Here is a 27,311-nt window from a genome sequence, read left to right as displayed (position 1 = left end):
CGACCACCACCACCACGACCACCACCACCACGACCACCACGACCACCACCACCACGACCACCACCACCACGACCACCACGACCACCACCACGACCACCAACCACCACGCCCTCCGTCCACCCTCTCCCCCAACTCATCAGGCATCACGGAGACGCGGCCGCCGCCAGGAGCAGCCACCGCAGTCGAGCCGCAGCAAACACAACTCGTCTCGCCCGCCACTCGCCACCACCTCGGTCAGCGCCATCACCTCGTTAGGACCATCACCTCATCATAGCCATCACCTCGTCATAGCCATCACCTCGTCAGGGCCACGGCAACGAGGAGGAGGCGTGCACGAGCAGTGAGGGTTCACGTCACTCTGCCCTTGCAATCCAGGAGATGGCGACCTCAATTCCCACGGGGGCAGGGATGGAGTTCTCACGAATCTCTGCGTGTGTGTCTGATACACCAACCCTCGCTGTTGGGTTGCAGGCCACGTGCAGCGTAGCGGCCAGGGCTCGATATTGATGCCGTGTGCGGGGCAGTGGAGAAAGAGAGAGATGCGTGGGGGTACGGAGAGGTGGCGAGGGCTTGGGGAGGCCTTCATCCAGCAGTGGATCGACAAAAGGGCTGATGATGGCAAAGTCTTCTTGGTTCTTTCGGTAAAGTCACGTAGAAGGGAAATAATAAAATAATAAAAATAAAACATAATAAAATAATTCTCACGACGTTTCTGCCACAACGCAAGCAGCCGTCCTCAGGTGAAGAACAGGTGTGTCGAGAAGACAGCGTTGTGAGAATTAGTTTATTATGTTTCATTTTTATTATTTTATTATTTCCATTCTAGGTGACTTTACCGAAAGAACCAAGAAGATGAATCCCTGCAGTCACGAAAGCTTTAAATTGAGATGGCAAAGTCGTAAATAACTGACACACAAAGACAATTCGATGCCAAGTATCGTGACTGTAATCATCAACATTGATGTACCGATGCATCAATCACGTGCGTATTAATCAACAACGATCCCGTTAGAAGGGTGGCCCATTCTCCGTTATATCTATTTTAAGAATGTCATTCCTTGTAGAAATGAGTGCCCATCTCTAACCCACGACGCTACAGGCGTCTCGCCGACCCACGCGCCCCTCCTGTTGAGCCATGTTCGTCGCATAGGCAGTAAACGCGATATGTTCTTAAAATTCTTAGCGCCGGAATTTAAGCAAATTAAGTTACGATGATGTGGGGGGGGGGGGGGTTCCATGGAGTTAATTAAAAAACCCAGTTCAATCACGGGCGGCTGAAAACGAAATCAAATCCATAACTTAACTCAACAGCTGCCTCTTCTATGTTCTTTCGGTAAAGTCACGTAGAAGGGAAATAATAAAATAATAAAAAGAAAACATTTTAAAATATTTATTATTATTTTATTATTTCCCTTCTACGTGACTTTACCGAAAGAACCAAGAAGATGAATCCCTGCAGTCACGAAAGCTTTAAATCGAAATTTAACAGCTGCGGTTTGACTACCCACAAATTTGTATGATGCTCTTCGGGCCCACAACCGTAGCAATGGCTGTGTCCCTCGAGTCAATAAAACCTTGGCAGACACACTCTCTATTTACCTACCTATTCACCTCTATTTATGTTTCCAGGTAAGGCTCACTGAGCTAATATAGCTATTTTGTGTTAGAAGCGACCTGGCCACAAATGATAGTTCAACGAAGTGGCCGATCATCATTGTGGAAACGTATATCAGTCAAATACTAAATGCGGAGGGGCAAATCCGAGGACCCGAAGAAAAATCCACGCGTGCACGGGAAGAGATCCACGCAAACTCCAGGGTCTCTCGCTCAAACCCAGGAGCTGCTTCAACACGGGACGAACTCTCAAACACACGGTGCACTTTAATAAAAAACCCCGCACACTGGCAAAGACATCTGCAACCGTTACAGCTGGAAGGGTACACACTCCTCGATCCGGCCATCGCTACCTCATCATCAACGTGCGATGCCCATGAGCGCTGTGCCCTGGCCGTCTTGTTCCCGTCCTTGACACCCGAGTAACCGCAGTGACACTCCGGTGGTTAACGCGTTGGAGCAACACAACGGCGCACGCGGTGCCAAGTTGAAACATCGACGAAACATGATTGCGAATACGAGCCCCCGCTGTGCGTTCGCGGCGCACGCTTCGCTTGCAGCCCCTGGGCACTCGTGCAAACGAGACGTCCCGTCTCAAGATATCTATCCAGGTGAAATATAGACTTTTTATCGTGAATAGATAAGCAACGGCGTTGACCCTGAGCGCGCGCTGCCTCGAAGCTTTGCTTTCGACACCCGAGAGCCATCCGGTCACCCAAGCCGACGAGCCATTCCTGACACAAGAATAAATAAAAACTAAAAATTGTGGTTCTGCGTTGGCAGCGGTGGCAAGCGGCCACACATCGCCACGTGCTCATGACGGACGTGCCGAGATTGGGCTTTACATTTGCTCTCTCGTATCGGTCACTCGACCTCCACCCCGGCACAGTCAATCAGTAAGGTTTGTCACTTGGAACAAAACGTGCCAATTTTAGTGGCTACTTCAGCACCGCCGGTTGTGTTGGACAGTAAGCCCACGAACAACATTTGCCAATTTGAGTTAACGACGCTTCGCCGGTGACTACAACAACAACAAAAACCCAGCATCACCAGGCGATTGCCAGAAACGTGAAGACGTCTTCCCGTTTCACGTCTTAAATAGAGTACGGTGAAGTCGTCACGTTCACGCGAAATAACGCAAACACACTTTATTGTGAATTGATATTGGGAGCGAGAGGCTCCCTCTCAAAACGGATCGGTGACCGTGAGCGATCTTCAAATCTGCATGCCGGGCAATAAGCCTCCCCCCACCCTCGACAGTATTGACCGCGCGTGGCTATCAACGCGCGCACGGCCGCGTGTATGGGGGTAGAGGGGGGTGAGTGAGTGAGTGCGCGCCTGCTCCACTTAGTAAGTCACTCCGCCTCCACGCTCAGCCCACTCACCGACTCTCTCTCCACGGTGGCACTCAGTGGCGACGTACCCCCCCCACCGCCCCTTGCCTCCCCTCCCCCCCGACTATCTTCACACGACACAGACGCGCGCACGTACAAGTGTCCCGCCCCCCCTGGCCTCATCGGCCGTGGACAATGTATTCCAGCCATGGCCTCGTCGATGCCCACGACGCCACGTCTGAGACGGCCTCACGGCTGCCAGAGGCGTCCGTGAAGGTTTCAAGTTGAGCGCGGTGTTGACGGCCACACACACGCACACGAACAGATACACTCGTCCCTTTGCCCTCGATTCTTTTCATTCCTCCTCCGCCAGGTCCTCCAAGATGTTGCTTTCAGTCTCCCGCTAGCTGGCTCCTCCTGGGTGTCCCGACGTCTTCCTCTTGGTCGCTAGGCTGGTGGCCGTGGTGGATCCGGAGGCCGTGACAATCGGTATTTTAACTTAAAACTTTCGCGACTGCAGGAATTCATATGCTTTGGTTCTTTCGGTAAAGTCACGTAGATATAATAATAGTAATAAATAAAGTGAATAAAATAATAAAAACAATAAAGGTTGTTAATTATTTTAATTTTTTTTTTAAAAAATTAACTTTATTATTATAATTTTTCTATCTACGTGACTTTACCGAACGAACAAAAACATATAATCGGTATTTGATTGCTATTTATTAGATAACATTTCTCATCGAGTTTTTAATAAAAAAAAAGTAATATAGGGCTCTCTTCATTAATCTTAAGATGTCGGGACTGATCCCCTCCTCCCCACATTGGAAGTTTCTAGATCTGTCTCGGACTCATGCGAGTGGTGATGGGGGGGTGGGGTAGGAGGTGACCTCATGTTTAAACATCGCACCCACCACCCCCTCTGCTTCTGCTCATCTCCCTAGAGCTCACTCACATCTGCCCCGTTTCAAAACATACATAAAACAGCTCATGAATACCCAACCGATCCGGATGGGTGTTTTTTTTAAATATATATCTTATCGTGCATTTCTCAGCTGAATGATTTATGCAGGCGACTCTGCAGCCGCCGCTCTGTGCGACAGACACCGGGCCGAGCGCGTGTCAGCGGGAGGAGGATAACGGGGACTTTTAACCCGAGCGTCAACAACAAAACAACACAGCAAACACACGGAAAGTTGGCTCAGAGGGCACGAAGACCCCCGCCCGTGTGTAGCCTTCAGTAGATTCTTGGGGCAAGTGCCGTTAGCGAGTAGCGAGCACCTAGTGAAGGCCGGCCACTACGCGCGGAGGAGATGGGTGGCCGCCACCAACACGTCCGGCCGCCTCTGTCTATTCCACGCCGAATCGACCTAGGGGGGTGGGGGGGGCGCCCAGCAGCGGTCCAAGATTCTCGTCACTGGTGTTGACCGTGAGCGGGAATTGAGCTCGAGTCGCCGGGTCCGCAGAGCAGCGCAGCGCGCTAACCGCTGTGACACCGCTCCCCCACACTCGTGGCAGGGCGTGGTGCTGGCCACCCACCCCCTCGTGTGCCGTGCCGGCCTTCATAGGTGCTGCTACTCGCTAACAGCGCTTCCCCCAACACAAAGCGCACGCACACACACGCACACAAACTCCAACAACAGAATGAGCCACGAAGTTGCGGTGACGTCGCCACGGCGCTTGTGCCAGGCTGAGTGCACTTTGATTCCACGTGAAATGTCGATGGCTCGCTGGCACGAGGTCACAGGACAGACCCAGGTGCTACGGGTTGACTGAGATGACCGGCATATATAAATACATACACGCACAAAGATTCATCCACGTAACCTTATACAGACTGTTGGGGAAAGTGCTGTTAGCGAGCACCTATTAACGCCAGTGCAGCACAAGACGGGGGGGGGGCGCTGTGGTCACCACCACGCCCAGCCGCCTTTGTTTCCCCAGTACGGATGTTTATGCACCGTAACAGATACTTTTTTAAGGCCGAGTCGATCTAGAAGAGGTCCAGATCCAGTTCAAGTATTCGCCGCTATTATTATCATTATTGCAGTTATTCGTGAGCGGCAATCAAACTCGGGTCGCCGGGTTCGTAGAATAGCGCGCGAACCGCCACGTGCACACGCAAACAAAGACAAAGATCCCCCGTATAGCCTTAATAGACTGTCGGGGCAAGTGCTGCTAGCGAGCACCAATGAAGGCCGGACCGAACACACGCGGACGCACAGACACATCACGCGCGCTGTCGTTTTACGCACCCCGACACAGCCGTCTGTGACTGGAATGGCCTCTGACTGTAACGGGGGTGACATCGAGGCCGCGTTGAGGACAGGGGTCGGTAAACCACAACAACAACAACGAGGAGCCATTTTTTTCGAATTCGGTAAAAACGCCGATATTTCAAAAGCCGCAATTTATTGTTGGTGAATCGGAGACGGTGGCTCCTTAATAAATAACGGTCACGAAGCATTTTTCGATTTAAAGTTTTCGTGACTGCAGGGATTCATCTTCTTGGTTCGTTCGGTAAAGTCACGTAGAAGGGAAGTAATAAAAAAATAAAACATAATAAAATAATTTTGACGACGTTTCGGCCACAACGCAAGCAGCCGTCCTCAGGTGAAGTCTAGGTCTGTCTTTCAGACGCTGTCTCCCCAACAGACCTGGTCTTCACCTGAGAACGGCTGCTTGCGTTGTGGCCGAAACGTCGTGAGAATTATTTTATTATGTTTTATTTATATTATTTTATTACTTCCCTTCTACGTGACTTTACCGAAAGAACCAAGAAGAAGGCCACGAAGTAGTCACTCAACGAGCCGCATGCCGCTCCCGATCCGCAGGTTGCCGATCCCTGCCCACGGTAAACTGGACGTCCATGGTGAACTGGACTTCCATGGTGAACTGGACTTCCATGGTGAACTGGACTTCCATGGTGAGCTGGACTTTCATGGTGAACTGGACGTCCATGGTGAACTGAACTTCCATGGTGAACTGGACTACCATGGTGAATTGGACGTCATGGTGAACTGGACGTCATGGTGAACTGGACTCCCATGGTGAACTGGACGTCCATGGTGAACTGGACTACCATGGTGAACTGAACTACCATGGTGAACTAGACTACCATGGTGAACTGGACTACCATGGTGAACTGAACTACCATGGTGAACTGGACGTCCATGGTGAACTGGACGTCCATGGTGAACTGGATGTCCATGGTAAGGGATCGCCAACCAAAATAACACATTTTTTTCGAGTGCCAAGAGCCGCACTGCAGCCCTTCAAGAGCCGCATGCGTCTCTGCAGCTGCAGGTTGCCGACCGCCTGGCCGAGGAGGACCATTCACTCCAGCCTGGGGCGAATGGGTGGTAGGGGGGGTGGGGGTGGTGGTGGGGGAGGCAGTGGGAGGTGGGGGCGGTCACTCTGGGAAAGGCACCGGTCATCGGCAACGACATCAGCGGCACAGCGAGCCTCGTCACGAGCGGCCTCGTCACCCGTGACGCTCGTTTCTCGATCGCTGCCACAGCCGCCGTGGCCGTTGCGCTCCTCCGGAGGGGCCAGCGTCACTCGCAGGGTGTCCGTCAGCAGGCTCAGCGAGTCCACGGCGTCTTGCGTCAGGGGGTTCGCGGTGACGATCAGCGACGCGAGGGAGGGCATGGCCGCGAGCTTCTCGGCGGGGAGCTCTGCGGGAGAGAGATTGGACGGACGTCTTCAGAATATTAATGCGTTGACCAAACTTCTTTCGTACCGTACGTAGCAAACCGCGCGAATCGGAGGTGCGGGGGAAGGACAACAAACTATACACAAAACGCATTTTTTAAAAAGAATTTCGTTTTCAATCGAGATGATTTCAAACTGCATAGCGCAAGTGGTTTCCTAACATCGGAAGGAAGAGCGTTCCAGACGGCCACGTAAACACATCCGAAAGTGCGCGATGCAGTGACCGTCTTTATACTGGAGGAATCCGATAAGCTATAAAGCTCGTTTTCACAGATCTCCAGGAGGGGCGGGTCAGAACGTTACAACAAACAATACAAAAACACAATAAGAGTGCATATGAAAGGTAAACGAATCACTTAAAAAATAACAATAAAGAGAAACAATGTTTTGTAATTGTACCAGGTAAAGCCCAACCAAGCTATTGGTTTTGTTTGTTTGTTCAGAAGCGAACTGGCCATCACAAATGATCGCTCAATCGAGGTGGCTCGAGCCATCGCGCGGAAATCCACAGCGGCAAAATGAATCTCGCCCTAAATCAGGTTTACAGCGAGCGGCTGCGGGCAGACACGCGGAGGGACGCGCGGAGGGACGCGCTGCGAAGCCACCAAGCCACCAGCGGCACCCCTCGACGCGTGGCTTCTCCACCACCCCCTCCTCCTCCTCCACCACCCCCTCCTCCTCCTCCTCCACCACCCCCTCCTCCTCCTCCACCACCCCCTCCTCCTCCTCCACCACCTCCTCCTCCTGCGCGGCGTCGAAATACAATCAGCGTAGCCTGTAACTGTGCGGTGGGCCCACATTTGACGCGGCGGCAATGGATAACGATGGCCCCGGGCGCAAGGCATTCTCACACCGTTGATGGCCGGCTGGTGTCCCTAAAGTCCCACACTAGTTTATTGGAATATATTAAAAAGAGAGACTGGTGCGTGGGGGTACGGAGAGGTGGCGAGGGCTTGGGGGAGGCCTTCATCCAGCAGTGGATCGACCAAAGGGCTGATGATGACAATGTCGTAATTAACTGACATTGACATACAAAGACAATCCGATGGTATATAATGGTATATATAAAATGCCATATATATACCATTAATGGTATCTATAAAACATACTTTATGGACACGCTCTATATAAAACAACGGCTGCCAACTCCCAACAAAAAGGCACTCATCCCAACGCAGCTCCACCCCACCCACCCCTCGCTTAACGAGGCCTGCAGGCAGCAACAACAACAACAACAAACTGGCATTTGTACGTGAAAGTAATTCATTCGGGCAGCAGAAGTATTTCACTTGTAAACAAATGTAATCAAGATTTATCGCTCACAGCGCGATAACGAGCGCGCGCGCACAACGCAATGCCAGATTAGCACCGCACGCACGCGCTTTGGGAAGCGGGAGGGTGAGTGAGCGGGAGGGAGGGTGAGTGAGCGGGAGGGCGAGCGAGCGGGAGGGAGGGAGGGTGAGTGAGTGAGCGGGAGAGTGAGCGAGCGGGAGGGAGGGTGAGCGAGCGGGAGGGAGGGTGAGTGAGCGGGAGGGCGAGCGAGCGGGAGGGAGGGAGGGTGAGTGAGTGAGCGGGAGGGTGAGCGAGCGGGAGGGTGAGCGAGCGGGAGGGAGGGTGAGTGAGTGCCAAGACGCGTTGCTACTACGAACCCCGGCAAACCGAGTTCCATTCCCGCTCACGACCGATAACAGTGAGGAACGTTCGAACCGGTTACTGGACCTCCCTTAGGTCGGCTCAGCCATAAATGAGTAGCCGGTGCGGTGTGTAAACAACGGCACTGGGGATACACAATAGGCGGGCACCCACCCCCTCTCGTGTGCCCTGCCGGCCTTGATAGGTGCTCACTAAACAGCACTTGCCCCAACAGCCTGCCGAAGGCTATACGGGCGTGGGGGATCTTTTGCCTTTGTGCGCGCGCGAGCATCACGAACCGCTGATGTAAACACGATCCTGGCAGGGCCGTGTTTATAATTTAATTTGTCACGAAGCTTATTTATTAACGGTGTCAGTTTGTGTCACGCGGCAGAGACAAAGCCATAAAACTCCCATAATCCACGGCGGCAGCCGTCCAGTCAGCACAATCGTCCCGCCACGCGGCAATTCAATTTGATGTTGTGACGATATTTGGCTTCTGCGTCCTGGGTCAAAGAAGGGGGAAGAAAAAACGAAGACTCCGGAATTTCCACTCACGGCGAGATGGAGGAGATTCACTCGCGATAATTAAGTGCGGGAGAGGCACGAGCGATGACGCGCCGGGCAAGGTGGTCCTGTGTCTTCTTGCGATGTCGACTTCACAAGCTCGCTTCTCCTGTTGTGATGACGTTTGTTGTTGTTGTTGGTGGTGGTGGTGCCGTTTGTTTACGTGCCATTTCTTGATTTGTTGATTAAGTTTTCGTTTTCTGAGTGATTTCCACTTGCTTGGTAGTTTAGAATCAGGATCTGCACTTATACTGGAGGAATCCGATGAGTTATGAAGCTCTTTTTCACAGATATCCAGTAGAGGCGGGTCAGAACGTTACGACAACAAACAATACAAAGACACGGTAGGAGTGCAACGTATAGGAAAGGTAAACAAATCACTTAAAAATACACAAATAAAACTAAAATATAGTTTTTTATTACTAGGTAAGACCCACTGAGGTATTAACTTGTTTTTCAGAAGTGGCCTGGCCACGTAAGATAGCTCAACAAAGCGGCTGATCGTGTGGAAAGTTATCGCAGCAAAATAATCAAAATCTCAATGTATGATTTTAAATGTGTTATACATACTTCCCCCGCACCTACGTTGCGAAGAAGTTCAACATATACGCATACACACAAAGACCCGCAGACACCAACATCCATAGAGACACACACAGAGACCCACAGAGACCCACAGAGACCCACAGATTAGCAAGGTTGGCTACCTAGAGTGCGAGAGAACTTCAACATACGCACATACACACAAAGACCCGCAGACACCAACATCCATTAGAGACACACACAGAGACCCACAGAGACCCACAGAGACCCACAGATTAGCAAGGTTGGCTACCTAGAGTGCGAGAGAACTTCAACATACACACATACACACAAAGACCCGCAGACACCAACATCCATAGAGACACACACAGAGACCCACAGAGACCCACAGATTAGCAAGGTTGGCTACCTACAGTGCGAGAGAACTTCAACCTACACACATACAACCGCACGGTAAGTCACAACGACTCACTCACTCACCCACCTGCTCACCTGCTCACCACACTGCAGGTCACCTCACTTCTTTCCTCGCACAGCCCCCAACTTTGGAATTCCCGTTTCCCATCTTCTACCTCTCCCAGGCCCTTGTAGTAATAATAGTCTCGCTCAAATTTTTATTTAAAGCTTTTGTGACTGCAGGGATTCATATCATTGGTTCTTTCGGTAAAGTCACGTAGAAGGGAAACAATAAAAAAATAATAAAAATACTAATAAATTAAAAATAATAAAAATATATAAAGCAATATTTTTTTTATTTTTTATTTTATTGTTTCCCTTCTATGTTACTTTACCGAAATAACCAATAATATGAATCTCGCTTAATTCCAGAAAAAACGCTTAACCCTCTCATCTGTGGTGTTTACAACTTTCACGGGTGCTGTTTGTTGCCGGCCGTTTCGCGTTAGGGGTGCAGGATGGGGGGTGGGGGGGAGGATTTTTGTCGCCTGCGCTCAGCCACTGCGTTTAGAACATAATACAAGTGATAAGCAGTCACTTGGAGGAAGGGAAATGGAGCGAACGGCGTATCGACGAGTTGTGTGCCCAGCGCACGTTTCGCTCCGTGACGCCAAATCTCGCACGCGACCTTTCGCGATGACGAACGACCCCTCGCTTCTGTTCGCGGCTACAATGCGACCATTTGAATAATCCTCCCGCGCGAAACTTTCTCGCTCGGACCGCGCGGACGGATCGAGGCGGCCGCGGCGGCGGCTGCTGCGGTGGCGAGGAAATCATCGCGACGTGGGGCGTACAGTGGCACAGACGTGGGGCGTACAGAGGCACAGGCGCCAGCCCCTGCAATTGACAATTGCCCGCTCGTGCCACTGCTTGGCCTGAAGGGCCTCCACTCGAGGCCCGCTCTTGGGAGCCCCCCATATAGCGATCAATGTTCTGGAAGACTCTTCCACGCTGGACAGCGGCTGATTCTGGGTGGGGGGGGGGGGGATGAGGGTGATCAACTCCCCCCATCCCCGCTCCCACCGCGCCCCCGCCTTAAGACCCCAAAACTAGTATTTTAAGGCCCTATTCGAGATGCCTGAAATTCCAGGATCGTTCCCCACTCTCGTAAAGGTTGGAGATGCGCCTCGGCTGCCTTTTTACTTTTCATTTTTTTATTTTGACTTATGACTTCACCTTTCTTTATGCTATTCGTTGCGCGCAGTTGCAATTGACTCTGCTCAGTCGGTGTTGGCCGCCGAGGTCGTGACGGGTTTCTGTTTTTCTTTCCTGTTGCTCCGTGCCCCCCGGTACCACCGTTCGCGTTCCCCTCCAATGTGCACCGACGCCCACTTTATTGAGGGCGATATTGGCACGCGGAATAAAGAGTGCTTGATTGATTGGGTAGACGTTGTGAGCAGCCACACTGTAGCCCACCACACGCTACGTGCCGATCGACTGCCTGTCGCGCACCCCATGCACGCTGCTGGGTGAACAGGGGCGATGTGGGGAAAAGGAGCGGGGGATTTTAAGAAAGCCAGCAGCCCCCGCCATCCCTCCCGTTGCTTCGACTGCCGCGCCAAGAGATGGGAGTCGAACCGGCCGAACCTCTGCATTGCATCGCGCTGACCGTTACGCTGCGACGTCCCACCGAGTGGCGGACGGGAGTTTTTTTTTGCCTCGATGGTGGACCAAAACACAATCGCAGCGGCTGAAATAGTTCTAATTGCATTATAAATACTGCATGAGGCTCAGAGCGATTCCTTGAAGTGTTTGCTCTGCGGGGGTTCCCGGTTAATTACGGCCTCTTCCCACATGCACGCTGGAATGACCTGCAGAATTCATATTTCTCTCTCTCTGCCCTATCCATATCTAACATAGCGGCCTGTCAAAGTGCACGATACACAGCATCACGCACCACGTCACACACTGCACTACACACCGCACCACCACACAACATCACTCACTATCACACTGCACCGCCACACTCACACACTGCACTACGCACCGCTCCACCACACAACATCACTCACTATCACACTGCACCGCCACACTCACACACTGCACTGCCACACTCACACACTGCACTACACACCGCACCACCACACAACATCACTCACTATCACACTGCACCGCCACACTCACACACTGCACTACACACCGCACCACCACACAACATCACTCACTATCACACTGCCACGCCACACTCACACACTGCACTACACACCGCACCACCACACAACATCACTCACTCACACACTGCACCGCCACACACTCCAGCACACTGCACTACACACCGCTCCACCACACAATCACACGCTAAACCCACCACACCGCACCATCCCGCCGCGCCGTCAAATCAACTGGCTCGCGCAATTCGCCATTTGGGCCATGATCACTGCGCCAAGGGCATCACGAAGACGGCCGTCTGCATCCCACTCGTCAAGCCACCCACACGCGCACCATGTGAGAAAGTACATCACGGTGTTGCTGCTGCCGCTGCTGCCAATAACCTCGATTGATCCCCCCCCCCCGCCCCCCCAACGGACCCAACTACGCAAATCTCCACTCCTGATCGCACAGCACGCAGCCGCGCAGATCCTCCGCGCAACTCGGAGTGACCGGCCCCCGGATCTGTCGCTCCGCGTGATTGCACGCGGAGCGCGGGGGAGTCGTTCCGTCGACATCCTTTCAAAGCTGAACAAAAGAGAAAGAGAGAGGGAGAAAATATTCGCGGGGAATCGTAATCATCCGATGAATCATCGTCCATTTCTGCCGCCCGCTCCATTATTCCGAACCCTTGTGTCCCGCGGCGAATGCCTCGAATTGACCGTCACGGAGTGGCACCTAAAACTCACAGTTCGGCCACGGACGTGGCACACTGTGATCCCTGGATGAATTGCGCCTTATAAATGCAAATTATTATTATCAACGTCAATCGCAGCCACAGCTGTGAATTTGACAACTATGCGAGTATAATTTATCCTTCCTTTGTATACACAATACACTCCTGCTGCATTTTTTTTTTACAAGTATATATATATTTTACATGACAATACTTTTAATTTACGTCGCATCTCCAGTCGCTTCACATTTCTATAAAACTGCTTTTTGTGTTTAGTTTGTTGTCCTTCCCCTTCACCTCCGATTCGCACGGTTGGCCACGCACGCTGCGAAAGAAGTTCAACATACATCCAAGATGATAATTTTTTCAGCGACAGGCATGCATCCTCGCCTCCTGTGTCGGCCGAAGAGCACGGCGCGGCCCCGTCGCGTGAGAGGCGTGGGGGCAGCAGCAGCGGCAGCAGCAGCAGCAGCGGTAGCAACGGCAGCAGCAGCAGCAGCAGCGGTAGCAGCGGCAGCAATGGCAGCAGCGTCAGCAGTAGCAGCAGCGTCAGCGTCGTCAGCGTCGTCCCAAACAAGAACATGTCGCTGAAATGCCGATGGAGGAACAGCCCTGGGTCGTCTTTGCTGCCCCAACTAACCGTCGCATCCCCAACAACAACGACAATGATGACAACACGTGGAGGAGGAGGACTTCAGGATATTTCCTCCATAAATCGAAGGATCAGGGACCTCATGCTGTGGTGAGGTGTGACCCATCAGGCTTGACTGCCCGATGCGTGTTTTTTGTATCGTTTGTTGTTGTTACGTTGTGACCCGCCCCGACTGGACATCTGTGAAAAATAGCTTTATAGCTCATAGGATTCCTCCAGGATAAATATTCAGATTTTGATGCAATACACATCATCTGGTGGAACCAGCGGACTTCTCCACTCCGCTACCACCCCGGATGATGTCGTGGAATGGCTCAAAACATTAGACACGCGACCATAGCCTGCAGCAGCAGCTGCTGCTGCTGTTTTTTTCCAAACGCCACAAGCAAGGAGAAGAAGAATAAGAAAAGCCGTACGCACGGGACAACAAAGAGAGTCCCCGAGCACTGACTCGACCTGACACCGGGAGAATACGCGTGATCGTTTCCACTATCTACCCGCGTGCGACTCGCCGCGTAATTTTCCACCACTGCCAACCCCAGCTCGCGGAGTGCGGCGGGGGTTGGACAGACAGCTCACGCTGGGGGGGGGGGGGGGGGCTCTTCCAGCTTCAATCAAACGTCCGGGCCGTCTGAAGCCGGCTCCGCTAACCCGCGCGTCGACGCTAATGAAGTTGCGAGCGAGGGGTCACATTCATCCTGACGACGCGAGAGAGCCCTCGACGGCTTTTATCTCTCGCTCGCCCCGCGTCTCTCGCCCGGCCTCGACGCCTTTCATGTGTGACCCCCCACTCCCACGCGCCACTCCACCACCCACCCACCCAACGATGCCCGCAGGGGAAGACGCGTGGCGGCTCGCTGGCTTTGCCCACTGCACGCGGGGCGACCTGCCGATTTGCGGTTTAAGGAGGGAGGTCGGGCTGCAGAGGGAGGAGGGAAATTGAAACTTCTGTGGTGGTGTTGGTGGTGGTGTTGGTGGTGGTGTTGGTGGTGGTGTTGGTGGTGGTGTTGGTTTTGTTGATGTTGTCGTTATACTGGTAGGAACCCACTGGTTCCACCAGCCCACAGGGGATTATTGTGTCCGTCTGTCGTGCATCCAAAAATGGGAGGCGTGGGGCTGGGTGGAGAGGGGAGGGTGGGGAGGGAGGGGGAGGGTAGGAAGGGACTGGGTGGGGAGGGTAGGAAGGGGCTGGGTGGGGAGGGGAGAGTGGGGAGGGGCTGGGTGGGGAGGGGCTGGGTGGGGAGGGTGGGGTTGGGTGGGGAGGAGAGGGTGGGGAGGGGCTGGGTGGGGAGGGGCTGGGTGGGGAGGGTGGGGCTGGATGGAGGGTGGAAGGGGTGGGGCTGGGTGGGGAGGGACTGGTCACCCCGTGGTGCCCTTATAAAACTCAACGTTTAACCTACTCACTCCGGCTTGTGCCCGCCTTCACAGTCAGGCATATTTGCGTAATACACCACGCCGCCGTTGACCCTGGCCATTGACCGATCAACCTAACGTTCCTACCAGCTCCCTCCGCAGGAATGTGTTTCTGCTCGTTTACCAAGCAAAGCCACGCCGGGGCCTCAAGACTCTGTTTTGAAAGGAGGGTACTGCCAGGTTTTCGCAGGAGGGGAGCGAGCAATGTTCTAATCATATAATAATCTTGATTATAATTATTTCAACTTGTTAACGCGCCACCATCACGGCCGGGTATTCGCTCACTCTGGAAGAGAGGGAACGACTCGGAGGCGCGGGGAACCAAAGGCGAGCGGGGAGGCAGCAGCGGTGGCCAGGCAGCGTGCCGACGCCAACGATCGCCGGAATCCTACGGTCCTCCACACGCGTTGTCGGCCACGTAATAACAACCGAGTCACTTGCAGGTGATTTTTCAGCACGCGGATGTTTGGCCAGGACCTGTTGCATCTCCGCGTGATCTCTCGGTGTTCAGAGGCAGCCACTGGCTAACCGCCGCACAGCAGAGACGGATTAGGGCTTTGTTCCAAGATTTCGGCAAAAAGGTGCACGTGACCTGAATTACAACGCGGAGCCTTGCCACGGCCTCATCCACGCAGCCAGCATCGCCGGGTTCTGTCCTCCGGGCTTCACGGCAAGCCGGCCGGCTACAGAGCCAATCGTGACATCAGGATTGCTGCTTTCAACCATTTAACACCCCTTTGGGCCGCTTCTCAAATACAATTTTGTTTTTTAAAGTCCCAAGTTATTTCTGGCTCAAATGAGCATTGAGGCGCTGCTCATCTCTCCTTCACAGCCGCCGAGCCAGTGGTGGACACTCCACATTCACATGGCGGTGGGAGAGCCTCTCCGTGGGCCAACTGCTGTTGACTCGCCCACAAAGCGGTACTCAATGTTACTGGCCACACAGGGGGATGATAAGCTGAGTCAGTCTCTGCAACATTCGGACTGCGAGCTGCTGCTGGGCTACGTGGATTTGTGGTGCTAGTGGCCAAAACCACGAGTCGAGTGGTCGGCAGCCAACACCGCCGGAGCATTGGTTTTGGCCACCAAGCCGGCGCTGTGCGGCAGACACCGAGCGACTCTTACAAAAGGCGTCCCTTTCTTCTCTGGCAATCTTGAATGACACGTACACGCACGCTCGTTGGCACGCACACACAAACGCACGCTCGCTCGCACCGCAAACAAGCACCTACCAGTTTCTCGCTCACGCCGCAAATACGCGCAACGCGGCACCACAAAACACATCACGAGCACCGCACGGCTCACGACGCCTCGCACAATCTGCCAGGTGGTGGCACTCAAATTAACATTCGCCCCGAAGAACCAAGAGCATCAAAAGCCCAGGGACACAGCTGCTGGACACTGATGAAGGCAGCGAACACGGAAAAAGGTTTTAATATTTCCCATCTAATCCGGGCTCACTTCATTAGCATTTCGGGTAAAGCAAGTCGTCGGGGAAAGAGAATGGGTTCTGGGGAAGAAGCGTTACCCCGACATGATTGTGACGATTTCATCAAAATCGCACGGCTGAAACCGTGCCCGCCTAAGCATTATGGGGAAGGTTACATTTCTTCACGCGATTTGGATTGCGGGTGGATCGCGGTTCGATTTAGGTTGGATTACGAGTGGATGGCAGTTGGATGGCAGTTGGATGGCAGTTGGATGGCAGTTGGATGGCAGTTGGATGGCAGTTGGATTGTGGGTGGTTTGCGGTTGGATTTTGCAAGTGGATTGAAAAATTGCACTGCGGGTGAATTGCAGGTGGATTGCGGTTGGATTTCTCTTAATTTTCGTTTGGACTGCAGGTGGATTGCAGTTGAAGTGCGGTTGGATTTCGGGTAGATTGCAGTTTGTGCAGCGTGACTGTCCACTCCATTGACCACCACCAACACCGCCACCAGCTCTTGCCTTCTTGAAACGCACAGCGATGGCAGGGGGCATCTCAGAATGACGATGACGATGATAATGATTGCTGCGCGAGATGGCAGATGCACACACGAGATTAAGAGTCTGAATTGCCTTGGGAAAAGCGGGAGTCTGCAATAAAACAAAATAATTCGCTAAACTATCCCATCTCTTAGCCACTAACACAGCTGAATGATATGCAGGCGAGGTTCACTGCCAATTGGAGGTCGTTTTATTGTTGTGCGCGTGTGTGTGCGCGTGTGTGCGTGTGTGTGCCTAGTGCAGCAGTTAGCGCACAGCGCTACGAACCCGGTGACCCAAGTTTGAATCCCGCTCACAGCCAACACCCGTGACGGTTATCTGAACTGGTCCTGGGGCTCCCCTAGGTCAACTCAGCCTCAAATGAGTACCTGGTACGATGTGTAAACATCGCCACTAGGGAGACAAAGGCGGCCGGGCGTGGTATTGGCCACCCACCCCTTTGTGTGCTGTGCCGGCCTTTATAGGTGCTCGCTGACACGACTTGCCCCTACAGTCTGTTAAGGCTATATGGGGGATCTTTGTCTTTCTCTTTTGCCTGTGCAGGGAGCGGTGGTGCAGCGGTTAGCACGCTGCGCTACGAATCCGGCGACCTGGGTTCCATTCCCGCTCACAGTCAACACCAGTGACAATTATCTGAACCGGTTCTGGGCTTCCCTTAGGTCGACTCAGTCTCAAATGAGTATCGCGCGTGGTGCTGGCCACCCACCCCCTTAAAGTTCCGTGTCGGCCTTCATAGGTGCTCGTTAACAGCACTTGCCCAAACAGTCTGTTAAAGGCTAAACGGGAGGGCCATTATCTTTTTGTCCGTGTGGTGGGTTGCATGCACGTACATTTCCTTATTTAGGATTATCTACTCAGGAAAGCCTTGCCGAGTCTCAAGTCTCTTTTCCAGGAGGGTCATTCCAGGTTTACACAGCAGTGGAACAGTGTTGTTGCTCTTCTTGGTTCTTTCGGTAAAGTCACGTAAAAGGGAAATAATACAATAATAAAAATAAAACATAATAAAATACAATTCTCACGACGTTTCGGCCACAACACAAGCAGCCATCCTCAGGTGAAGAACAGGTCTGTCGGAAAGACAGACGTCGGAAAGACAGACCTTTTATAAAGACAGAGATCATGGGGAGAGTTTGTGGGGAGAGTTCGCGGGGAGAGTTCGCGGGGAGAGTTCGCGGGGAGAGTTCGCGGGGAGAGTTCGCGAGGAGGTACGTGGGGAGAGACGCGGGAAGCGAGCGAGCTCACCCTGCAGGGAGTTGTGGGACAGGTCGATGGTGCGTAGGCTCGGCGTGGCGGTGAGGCTCTCCGGGAAGGTCACAAAGCAGTTCCTGGAGACATCGATGAAGTGCAGTTCGGTCAGGGAGGCCACCGCATCCGGCAGCGACTTGAGTCGGTTGCCCTGCAGGTGCAGCTCTGACAAAATGGGAAAATAAAACAAAGCATCATCAGCATCGCCTTCGACACCGCCGACTTAAAAAGTATAATCACGCACTCGAAGTGCTCTCGTTCCCCACACTTTACCCCAGAACATACGACCTACCGATCGGTTTAACTGCGGGGCACCCATTCATGGCGGGGGGATTTAGGAAAGTTGCCGCGTTGCTTCAACTTCCGTGCCAAGAGATGGAGTCGAACCGGCGACCAGTGCGCTACGCAACTCTGCTCACAACCATCGTCACCCCCGCCCGCCGCCCTAGCCCCCATCGCCCGTAACAAACTGGGAAATGCACGGCTCCACAATTCATCACGGACCATGCACTTTGACTCTTAAACAAACAACCTGAACACCAGCAGATTTTCATTACTCCTATCGAATTGGCCAGAGGTTTTATTTTTTATATATATCTTTATTCCGAGAACAGGAAGCGGCAACGCATAGGAATCGCAGCACCGTCGCCGGGGGAGAGGAAGAGGAAAGGGCACGCACGCGTGGGCGCGTTGTCGGGAGGGGGGAAGGATGCGGGGCGGTCGTGCTGCGCCCTTTGCGCGCTCTTTGGGTTATAACGCACGAGACGCCGGGGATGCCACGACCCCAAGCGAGTCTTACTCTCGCGAAACGCGGGTCAAACTGCCGCGCGGACAAAACGATTGCCGTATTCTCCCCGGGTTGCGGGTTGCGGCGGGCGCCTATTCCCCCGTCACGTGGTCTGGCACGAGCGAGCGTGCGCGTGTGATACCAGATTTGTGGGGAGCGGCGGCGCCGTGGTTAGCGGCGCTGCGCTACGAACCCGGCGACCCGAATTCGATTCTCGCTCACGGCCAACACCAGTGACGATTATATGTATCGGTCCTGGGCCTCCCCTAGGTCGACTCAGCCTTAAATGAGTCCCTTGTGCAATATGTAAACATTGCCACTGGGCGGACGTGGTGTTAGCCACCCAGCCCCTCGTGTGCCATGCTGACCAACATTGGTGCTCGCTAACAGAACTTCCCCCAAAAGTCTCTTCAGGATATAAGAGGGATCTTTAGTCTTTGCTCTTGTGTTCCCAAATTGGCGTAACTTCATTGGCACTGAGCACAAGATCGAGGTACGCCTTACTTTACGAAGTGAAGTATAATCCGCAAAACGGGCGAGGTGCACCACCTTTCTGGGTGGGGTTTGTACATTATCTCTCTCTCCGAGTTCCGCATGAGTTTTCCTCTGGGTTCTCCCGTTTCTTCCCATAGCCACCAAAAAAATAAGACGTACAATGTCACTGGAATTGGCAAAAAAAATATCCAAAGAGCTGAAAACATGACCTGAAAATTACTCAATTGGGATCATACATAGCAGCGGCATCGTCCCCGCTCCCCCCCCCCCCCAAATTACAAACATTTAGCAGGACCCTCCTGAAAGAGTCTTGAGGCTCTCCTTGTACCATGCAGGTGGGAGAAGGTGCTGAGGAAGTTGCTGGGCAGCGACTTGAGGATGTTGTCGGCCAGAGATGCGACCCGGACGTCGTCCGCGACTTCCGCCAGCATCACGTTCACCGCCACGGGCACGTTCGTCATCTCACACGCAGACAGGTCTACAAAGACAAAGATCCGCCGTATAGCCTTAACAGGCTGTTGGGGCAAGAGCTGTTAGCGAGTAGCACCTACGAAGGCCGGCACGGCACACGAGGGGGTGGGTGGCCAGCACCAACCCCAGCCGCCTTTGTCTCTCTGGTGGAGATGTTTATACACCGCATTAGGTACTCATTTGAGGCTGAGTCGACCTAGGGGAGGCACAGGACCAGTTCAGATAATCGTAACTGTCGGTGGCTGTGATCAGGAATCGAACGTGGGTTGCCGGCTTCGTAGCGCAGCGCGCTAACTGCTACGCTGAACACGCAGACACAAAGGGGCCGTCCATAAATGACGTCACGCGATTTTGGACTATTTTTTACCCTCCCACCTCGTCACACGGCGTCACAAAAAGTCAGACCCCCCTCAAATATGACGTCATAAAGCTCTGCCCCCCACCCCCACAAAAATATTTCCATTTTTAAAATAAAACATGCTTCAAATCGCTTTAAACTATTGTGATTGTAGTGCGTATTTAATGTGGCGCTGCACTCTGATGTTGTAAGAAAAAACATTTATTAAAAAGTCTATTTAATTAAGTAGAACGTGTTGTCTATATTTATTTAAAGTTGCGCATTTTGATGTGACGTCAAATTTCTCAAACACCCCCCCCCCCTCGTCACACGTCACAAATGTCTGACCCCCCCCCCCCCAGGTGCGTGACGTCATTTATGGACGGCCCCAAAGACACGCTCACCGACTCACACACAGGCAGGTCTACACGGAAACACACAGACACACTGACCCACTGGCATGCTCAGTAATTGAGCATTGAGGGGGTGCTCATCTCCTGTTAATATCCCAGATCTAGTTGTGGACATTCCACGTTCCTACGACGGGGGCGAGTTACCCCATAGGACAACCACTGCAGACTTCGCCACAGTACGGTGTAAAAACAATCGACAAGACAGTGCTGACGAAATAGGCAGTACACACAGCACAAAGGAAACAATACCATTTTTTTTATAATATTGAATCTTTAAGTGAATTGTGTTTAGATGGATGTCACACGGCAGGTGCCGCGTGAATTTGAGCTGCAAATCCTGAGGCTCTGCTGCCCTCTGGCAGTCGAGTTTTGCCACTACATCAATTCAAGGACCCATATCTAACAGAGGGTCGGGGTTTGCAAATATTTGGCAGTTCATCAGCATTGGTTGAAACCAGCCTGACTCTTGCTGATGAGACACTGAATGTCGAAACCGGTCCAGAGTTTTGCTTGTATTAAATAAATTCTCGTGTAAAAGCTATTCCATGTGTAACTGACAGCCGTGTTCGTTATAAATATTTACGATAGCAAGATTGCAATTTGTAGAAAGGCTTTTGTGCAGGTTTATTTTGAGCAAACTGTTGGCAAGAACTTTTTCAAGTAATCTTTGCGAACATTTATTCTCACGCTCAGGCATCGAATGTTTTATGGTTGATGCAAATTACGTGCAAATTGCACGTGCAGATCGTTAAGTTTGTACTGCGCTAAGAAAGCGGCAACCCAAATCACTGGGTTCCATCTCTTCCTTCCCATAAACACATTCCTGCGGAGGGAGTTGGTAGGAACGTTGAGTTGCTCGGTCAATGGCCAGGGTTAACGGCGGCGTGGTGTATTCCGCAAATATGCCCGACTGTGAGGACGGAAACAAGCCGGTGTGAGTAGATTAAATGTTGAGTTTTATAAGGGCACCACGGGGTGACCAGCCCCTCTCCACCCAGCCCCACCCCTCCCATTTTTGGATGCATGACGGACGGACACAATAATCCCCTGTGGGCTGGTGTAACCAGGAGGTTCCTACCAGTATAACTGGGTTCCATCACTTCCTTCCCACAGTAATGTTCTCACCAAATATGAATGTCACATTTTCTTCTGCGGAAAAGTCTAGGGTAATGATCCAATTGACAACCGAACAGTGGTAACCATTGACCCTGTGCGACCCTGTGACCCAGTCACCATCTGACCCTGCATGACCCAGTGACCCTGGGTGACTCCGAGTGACTGAGAGTTACCGTTGAGGCCAAGTGACCCCGCGTGACCCCGCGTGACCCAGAGTGACCACTGACCGATGGAGTCTGTGTGCTCCTCCAGGGTTTCCCTCAGCCTCTGCACCACACGCACCACTCCTGCAGCCATCGTGCCCCGGCAGAGATGCGGCGACCTGGGGGCGGGAGTCCAGAACGTTCTCTACGATTAGTCAATCTAAGATTAGTCAAGTCGGGTGCCACGGTGGCGAGATGTTAACTACCTCGCCTCGTACACGGGAGGTCGAGGGGTTGATCCCGACCCTGACGCCTGCTTCTGTATATTTGGAGTTCGCGGTGTCTCTCTCCCCGTGGTCGCGTGGATTTTTCTACGGGGCCTCAGATTGTTCCCTTCACATTTAGAATAAACGTGCGTTCGGAGTATTTGGCTGATTTAAATATCCACGTGATAAGCCACTTCGTTGAGCTATAATTTGTGGTCAAGTGGCTTAAAAAATAGCTATATAGCTCAGTGGGCCTTATTTGGTAAAAAAAATATATATAGTTCATGTTTTAGTTCAATTCAAATCAAGATTAAGCCAATTAATCAACGAAAAAAATGTAAGCAATCACTTTCTTGTGGTCAATTACTCACTCAGATCCCTTTAAAAATGGTGGCCGCCCTGACATTCTGCCTCCCGAATGCTGGAAACCCCCTGAAAACCACGGCGAGTGTGACGCGCCTTAAGATGTTGAAGATGTCACCAAGCCACGCCCATCACCACCCGTTCAGTGGCACACGTGGGAACTGAAGTGAGATTTTGTTTTACCTTCCCCCACCCCTCAACTACATTCATGTTATACTTTTAGTTGAGTAACTGAGCCGATCATCGGTAAAGTTGTCGATTACTATCAGGTGATGGGTGCCACGGGTTGTCAGACCACATATTGGACGGTGGGTGTCAAGGGCTCTTCACACCGCATGTCCCATCCTCACGTTCTTTACCAATGGATTTTAACAGAATGGATTAAAAATGGCAAAATACGACTTCACAAATACGAATAACATGAGCCGATTGGTTTAAGTTTTTTTTGAAAGAAAAAAATACTTTAACACGGTTATTTTTTAAGTTTCACGTGTTTATATTTAGAATTATAAGGCGGTGGTCGTTTAAGTGGGGCACTGCCCCGACCTTATTAAATTATCTTTCCATGGATTGTTATTTTTAAATCCTTTATATTAAGTTCGCTTGCTTGCTTACGACCGTGCCAATCTTTCGGTCGTTTTTTAACCCACTTCCCGTGATCCAATCGAGCTGACATTTCCCACACAGACTCGTTGTGCGTGACAATTAATGTTCGTGAAATTTTTTTAAAGAAATGTTACACTTTTTAGGACAAAAATATTATATTTAATTACCAATTGCTTAATGGTGCAATGCAATCATCTGACCCATAGGTGGCAGCCATCTCAAGCCAGAGGACGAGAGGACTCTAGCCGCCACGCATATAAAGGATTTATAGTGAAAAACTTTGTTTTTACGGGTTATACTTATTTCCACCCCGCACGTGGCCCATGCACTCGACTGTCAAATGAACGCGACGTTTCGACGATGGCTGACCGGCGAGTGAATGAGCAGCAACTCACTGGGAGGCGCTGCAGATGATACGTCCATAACAAAGACAAAGATCCCCCGTATAGCCTTCAACATACTGTTGGGGCAAGTGCTGTTCGCGAGGAGCACCTATGAAGGTCGGAACGGCGCACGAGGTCGGGGTGGGTGGTCAGCATCAAGTAGGGCCGCCTTTGTCTCCCCCTGCCGGCGATGCTTACACATCGCACCCAGGTACTAATTTGAGGCCGAGTCGACCTAGGAGAGGCCCAGGACCCGTTCAGCTAATCGGTGTTGGCTGTGATCGGGAATCGAACTCGGGACGCCGGGTTCGTAGCGCGGTGCGCTCACCACCACCCCCACCGCTCCCCACTACAACACTACCACCATCATCCACACCTTAACGAAAGGGCGCTACACACGACGCCACCATAAGACGAGACACACCATGCATGAAGTAGAAGAAGGCCCGTACACAATACGATGACCACCACCACCACCACAAGTCACGCCACACAGAAGAAGCGACTTTCGACGCAACACCATTAAGGCCACCGGCCACGAGAGGAGAGACACCCTGTAACGAAACCCCAGCAGCCAGTGACAGGCCAACCGGTCACGGCACCCCACACAAAGCACCCACCGAGGCAGCCGGCGAACTCGTGCAGAGGAGATGAGAGGGGAGGGGTAGGAAACTCGTCTTGTGCTCCGACGGACGCGGCTGGGACTCACAGTGATGGTGAACCGTGGAGGAGGAGGAGGGTGGTGAGGAGGGTGGTGAGGATGAGGAAGAGGATGAGGGAGGAGGCTGAGTTACCCGGCTCGGCCAGTAGAGCGCTCTTGCATCGTGAAGACAGAATTAGACCGGGAGAAGGGGGTCATCGCATTTCTCTCCGGGCTAATTTTAAAGTCTTAAGCAATGCGGTGGTGGGGTGGTGTAGTTTCCAAGTGTGGTAATTATTTTCGGGTAGGGGCCGTCCATAAATGACGTCACGCACCTAGGGAGGGGGGGAGGGGGGTCAGACAATTGTGACGATGTGTGACGAGGGGGGTTTGAGAAATGTGACGTCACATCAAAATGCACAACTTTAAATGAATATAGGCAACACGTTCTGCTTAATTAAATAGACTTTTTAATAAATGTGTTCTCCTACAACATCAGAGTGCAGCGGCACATTAAATACGCACTCTACAATTACAATAGTTTCAAGCGATTTGAAGCATGTTTTATTTGGGGGGGGGGGGGGCAGAGCTTTGTGACGTCATATTTGAGGGGGGGGGGGGTCTGATTTTTTGTGACGCCGTGTGACGAAGGGGGTGGGGGGGTCAAAAATCGTCCAAAACCGCGTGACGTCATTTATGGACGGCCCCTTTGTGAGCATCGTGAGGCTGCTGTCGGCATCCACTGCCGTGATTTGTGCAGCGGATGGGGTCGAGGGTGGGGGCCGTGAGGCAGAGGTGGGACAAAGTCATTGTTATGCAAGTCCAAGTCGAGTCTGAAGTCATCAAATTCATGACTCGAGTCTGACTCGAGTCCAAGTCACATGACTCGAGTCCACACCTCTGCCGTGAGGTTCGTGGGATATCAAACCCAGGGGACCTTCTGCGTTGGGGCTTTCACGTGACCGTGTCGACTGCTATCGACTGCAAATTTTGCCGTAAAACTTTCGTGACTTGCAGGAATTCACATTCTCGGTTCTTTCGGTAAAGTCACGTAGGTAGAAAATAAAACTAATAAAATTGAATTAAAAATAAAAGCAAAAAAATCACGACGTTTCGATCGCTTGTGTTGCGATCGAAACGTCGTGGGTCTTTTTGCTTTCATTTTAGTTTTTTTATTTTCTATCTACGTGACTTTACCGAAAGAACCAAGAATACGGCCACCTACACCAATGGCGATTTTTATCTGAACCGGTCCTGGGCCTCCCCACCCCCCCCCCCCCCCCCTTCGGTCAACTGATACGGAGTACTCCTTGCGGTGTTACACGTTCGAGTCTGCAATATTTTGCTGTCTTTTCTTGGATTTTCTGTTTGCACATAGTCACTTTAAGATGTTTTCTTGTTCATGTTTTTGTTTTTTGTTTGTTGCGGTTGCACCCGATTCAAGAGCCGAATGGCTCACAGGGCTATACCTAATCAATGAAACTGAAATGTGCCCAGGCAAGAGGAGCTACGGTATATACGGGGTGTTTGAAAAAGATGGACCCGATTTGAAATCGCTATATCTCTGCAACCACGAACCACCCATGAATTATTGACATCACCTACAGTATTTCACGTGCAGCTAATGGGTGTTTTGCATTGCAAAATAATGAAGAGGTGGCAGCAGCTTGGACCTCTTCACCGAGTGATGGATTGGTCATGGCTCGTGGTGATGGTGTGCTTTATACTGGCGATGTCAACTTGTAACTCGGAGAGAGGACGACTCAAGAGGCACGAGGAGGAATTATAGAAAAGCAGGAAAGCAGCAGCAGCAAGCCGGGCGTTCGGGCCGACGATACCAACCGACTGCCTAAGCTTTGCGATCCTCTACGTGTTAAGATGTTTTCAACCAAATAAGGAGTGTTGTTACGTAGCACTAATTTTTGTGGCATTTATTGAAATGACATGCAGTTATGCTGGATAATCACCATAAGTATTTAATTCATATTGTAGAACCGGTTGGTCATGGTAATTAAGGGATATTACTCTGTGGAAATACTGGGAGGTAATAGTGTTGAAATGACTGTTTTAAATAAGAAAGTCAACGCATTCGACGTTTCTGGCAACATCCGTTCGTAGCATGAAGGGCCTTCGCCCAAAACGTCTATTATATATTTTAAAACGCAGTGGTATTGTGGTTGAGCCAACGCAGAAGCCGCATTACTGAAGTAACGTGATGTATGACTGATAGGTTACAGCATTAATTGATATGACTTGTACACTGTATACTATGTATAAATGCTGCTGGGTGAAAAAAGTACGGGGACTCATCTACTTACAAACAATTGACTTACACATTTTTAGAGATACGAACAAACCTGACCGTATGTCCAGTTGCCTGTTCGGGACCGAGACTCATAAATTCAACTGCCGCGCAATAGATGGCGGTGGTGGCATCTACATCTGCAGAACATGAAGAACCAGTGGCATCTACATCTGCAGAACGTGGAGAACCAGTGGCATCTACATCTACAGAACGTGAAGAACCAGTGGCATCTACATCTGCAGAACATGAGGAACCAGTGGCATCTACATCTGCAGAACGTGGAGAACCAGTGGCATATGCATCTACAGAACATGAAGAACCAGTAACATCTACATCTACAGAGCATGAAGAACCAGTGGCATCTACATCTGCAGAACGTGAAGAACCAGTGGCATCTCCATCTACAGAACATGAAGAACCAGTGGCATCTACATCTACAGAACGTGAATAACCAGTGGCATCTACATCTACAGATCATGAAAAAACCAGTGGCATCTACATCTGCAGAACATGAAGAACCAGTGGCATCTACATCTACAGAACATGAAGAACCAGTGTCATCTACATCTACAGAACATGAAGAACCAGTGGCATCTACAGAATATGAAGAACCAGTGGCATCTACATCTGCAGAACATGAAGAACCAGGTGGCATCTACAGAACGTGAAGAACCAGTGGCATCTACATCTGCAGAACATGAAGAACCAGTGGCATCTGCAGAACATGAAGAACCAATGGCATCTATATCTGCAGAACGTGGAGAACCAGTGGCATCTACATCTACAGAACGTGAAGAACCAGTGGCATCTACATCTGCAGAACATGAAGAATCAGTGGCATCTACATCTACAGATTATGAAAAAAACCAGTGGTATCTACATCTGCAGAACATGAAGAACCAGTGGCATCTACATCTGCAGAACGTGAAGAACCAGTGGAATCTACATCTACAGCACGTGAAGAACCAGTGGAATCTACATCTACAGCAGATTATGCAACTCTTAA

General features: G+C 51.5%; 1 protein-coding gene across 2 annotated transcripts; it reads right to left on the bottom strand.

Annotated features, from left to right (window-relative positions):
* Positions 1-5,725: 5,725 nt before the first annotated feature.
* On the bottom strand, positions 5,726-24,212 carry LOC133354385 (leucine-rich repeat-containing protein 20-like). 2 transcript variants are annotated; one of them, XM_061571188.1, is made up of 5 exons: positions 23,981-24,212; positions 21,827-21,921; positions 19,591-19,740; positions 17,978-18,145; positions 5,726-6,625 (listed from the first exon to the last, which is right to left on the bottom strand). In XM_061571188.1, exons 2-5 carry the CDS (start codon positions 21,894-21,896, stop codon positions 6,285-6,287), a joined length of 729 nt encoding a protein of 242 aa, XP_061427172.1. In that variant the 5' UTR covers positions 21,897-21,921; positions 23,981-24,212; the 3' UTR covers positions 5,726-6,284. The 2 variants fall into 2 exon arrangements, with proteins under 2 accessions (XP_061427172.1, XP_061427173.1); XM_061571189.1 differs by having other exon boundaries at positions 24,070-24,184.
* Positions 24,213-27,311: the final 3,099 nt, after the last annotated feature.

This window comes from Lethenteron reissneri, chromosome 47, assembly GCF_015708825.2.
Source record: "Lethenteron reissneri isolate LAM-NWPU_2019-01 chromosome 47, ASM1570882v1, whole genome shotgun sequence".
In the NCBI taxonomy this organism is placed as follows: Eukaryota; Metazoa; Chordata; class Hyperoartia; order Petromyzontiformes; family Petromyzontidae; genus Lethenteron; species Lethenteron reissneri.
This window is presented reverse-complemented; position numbering and strand designations above follow the sequence as displayed.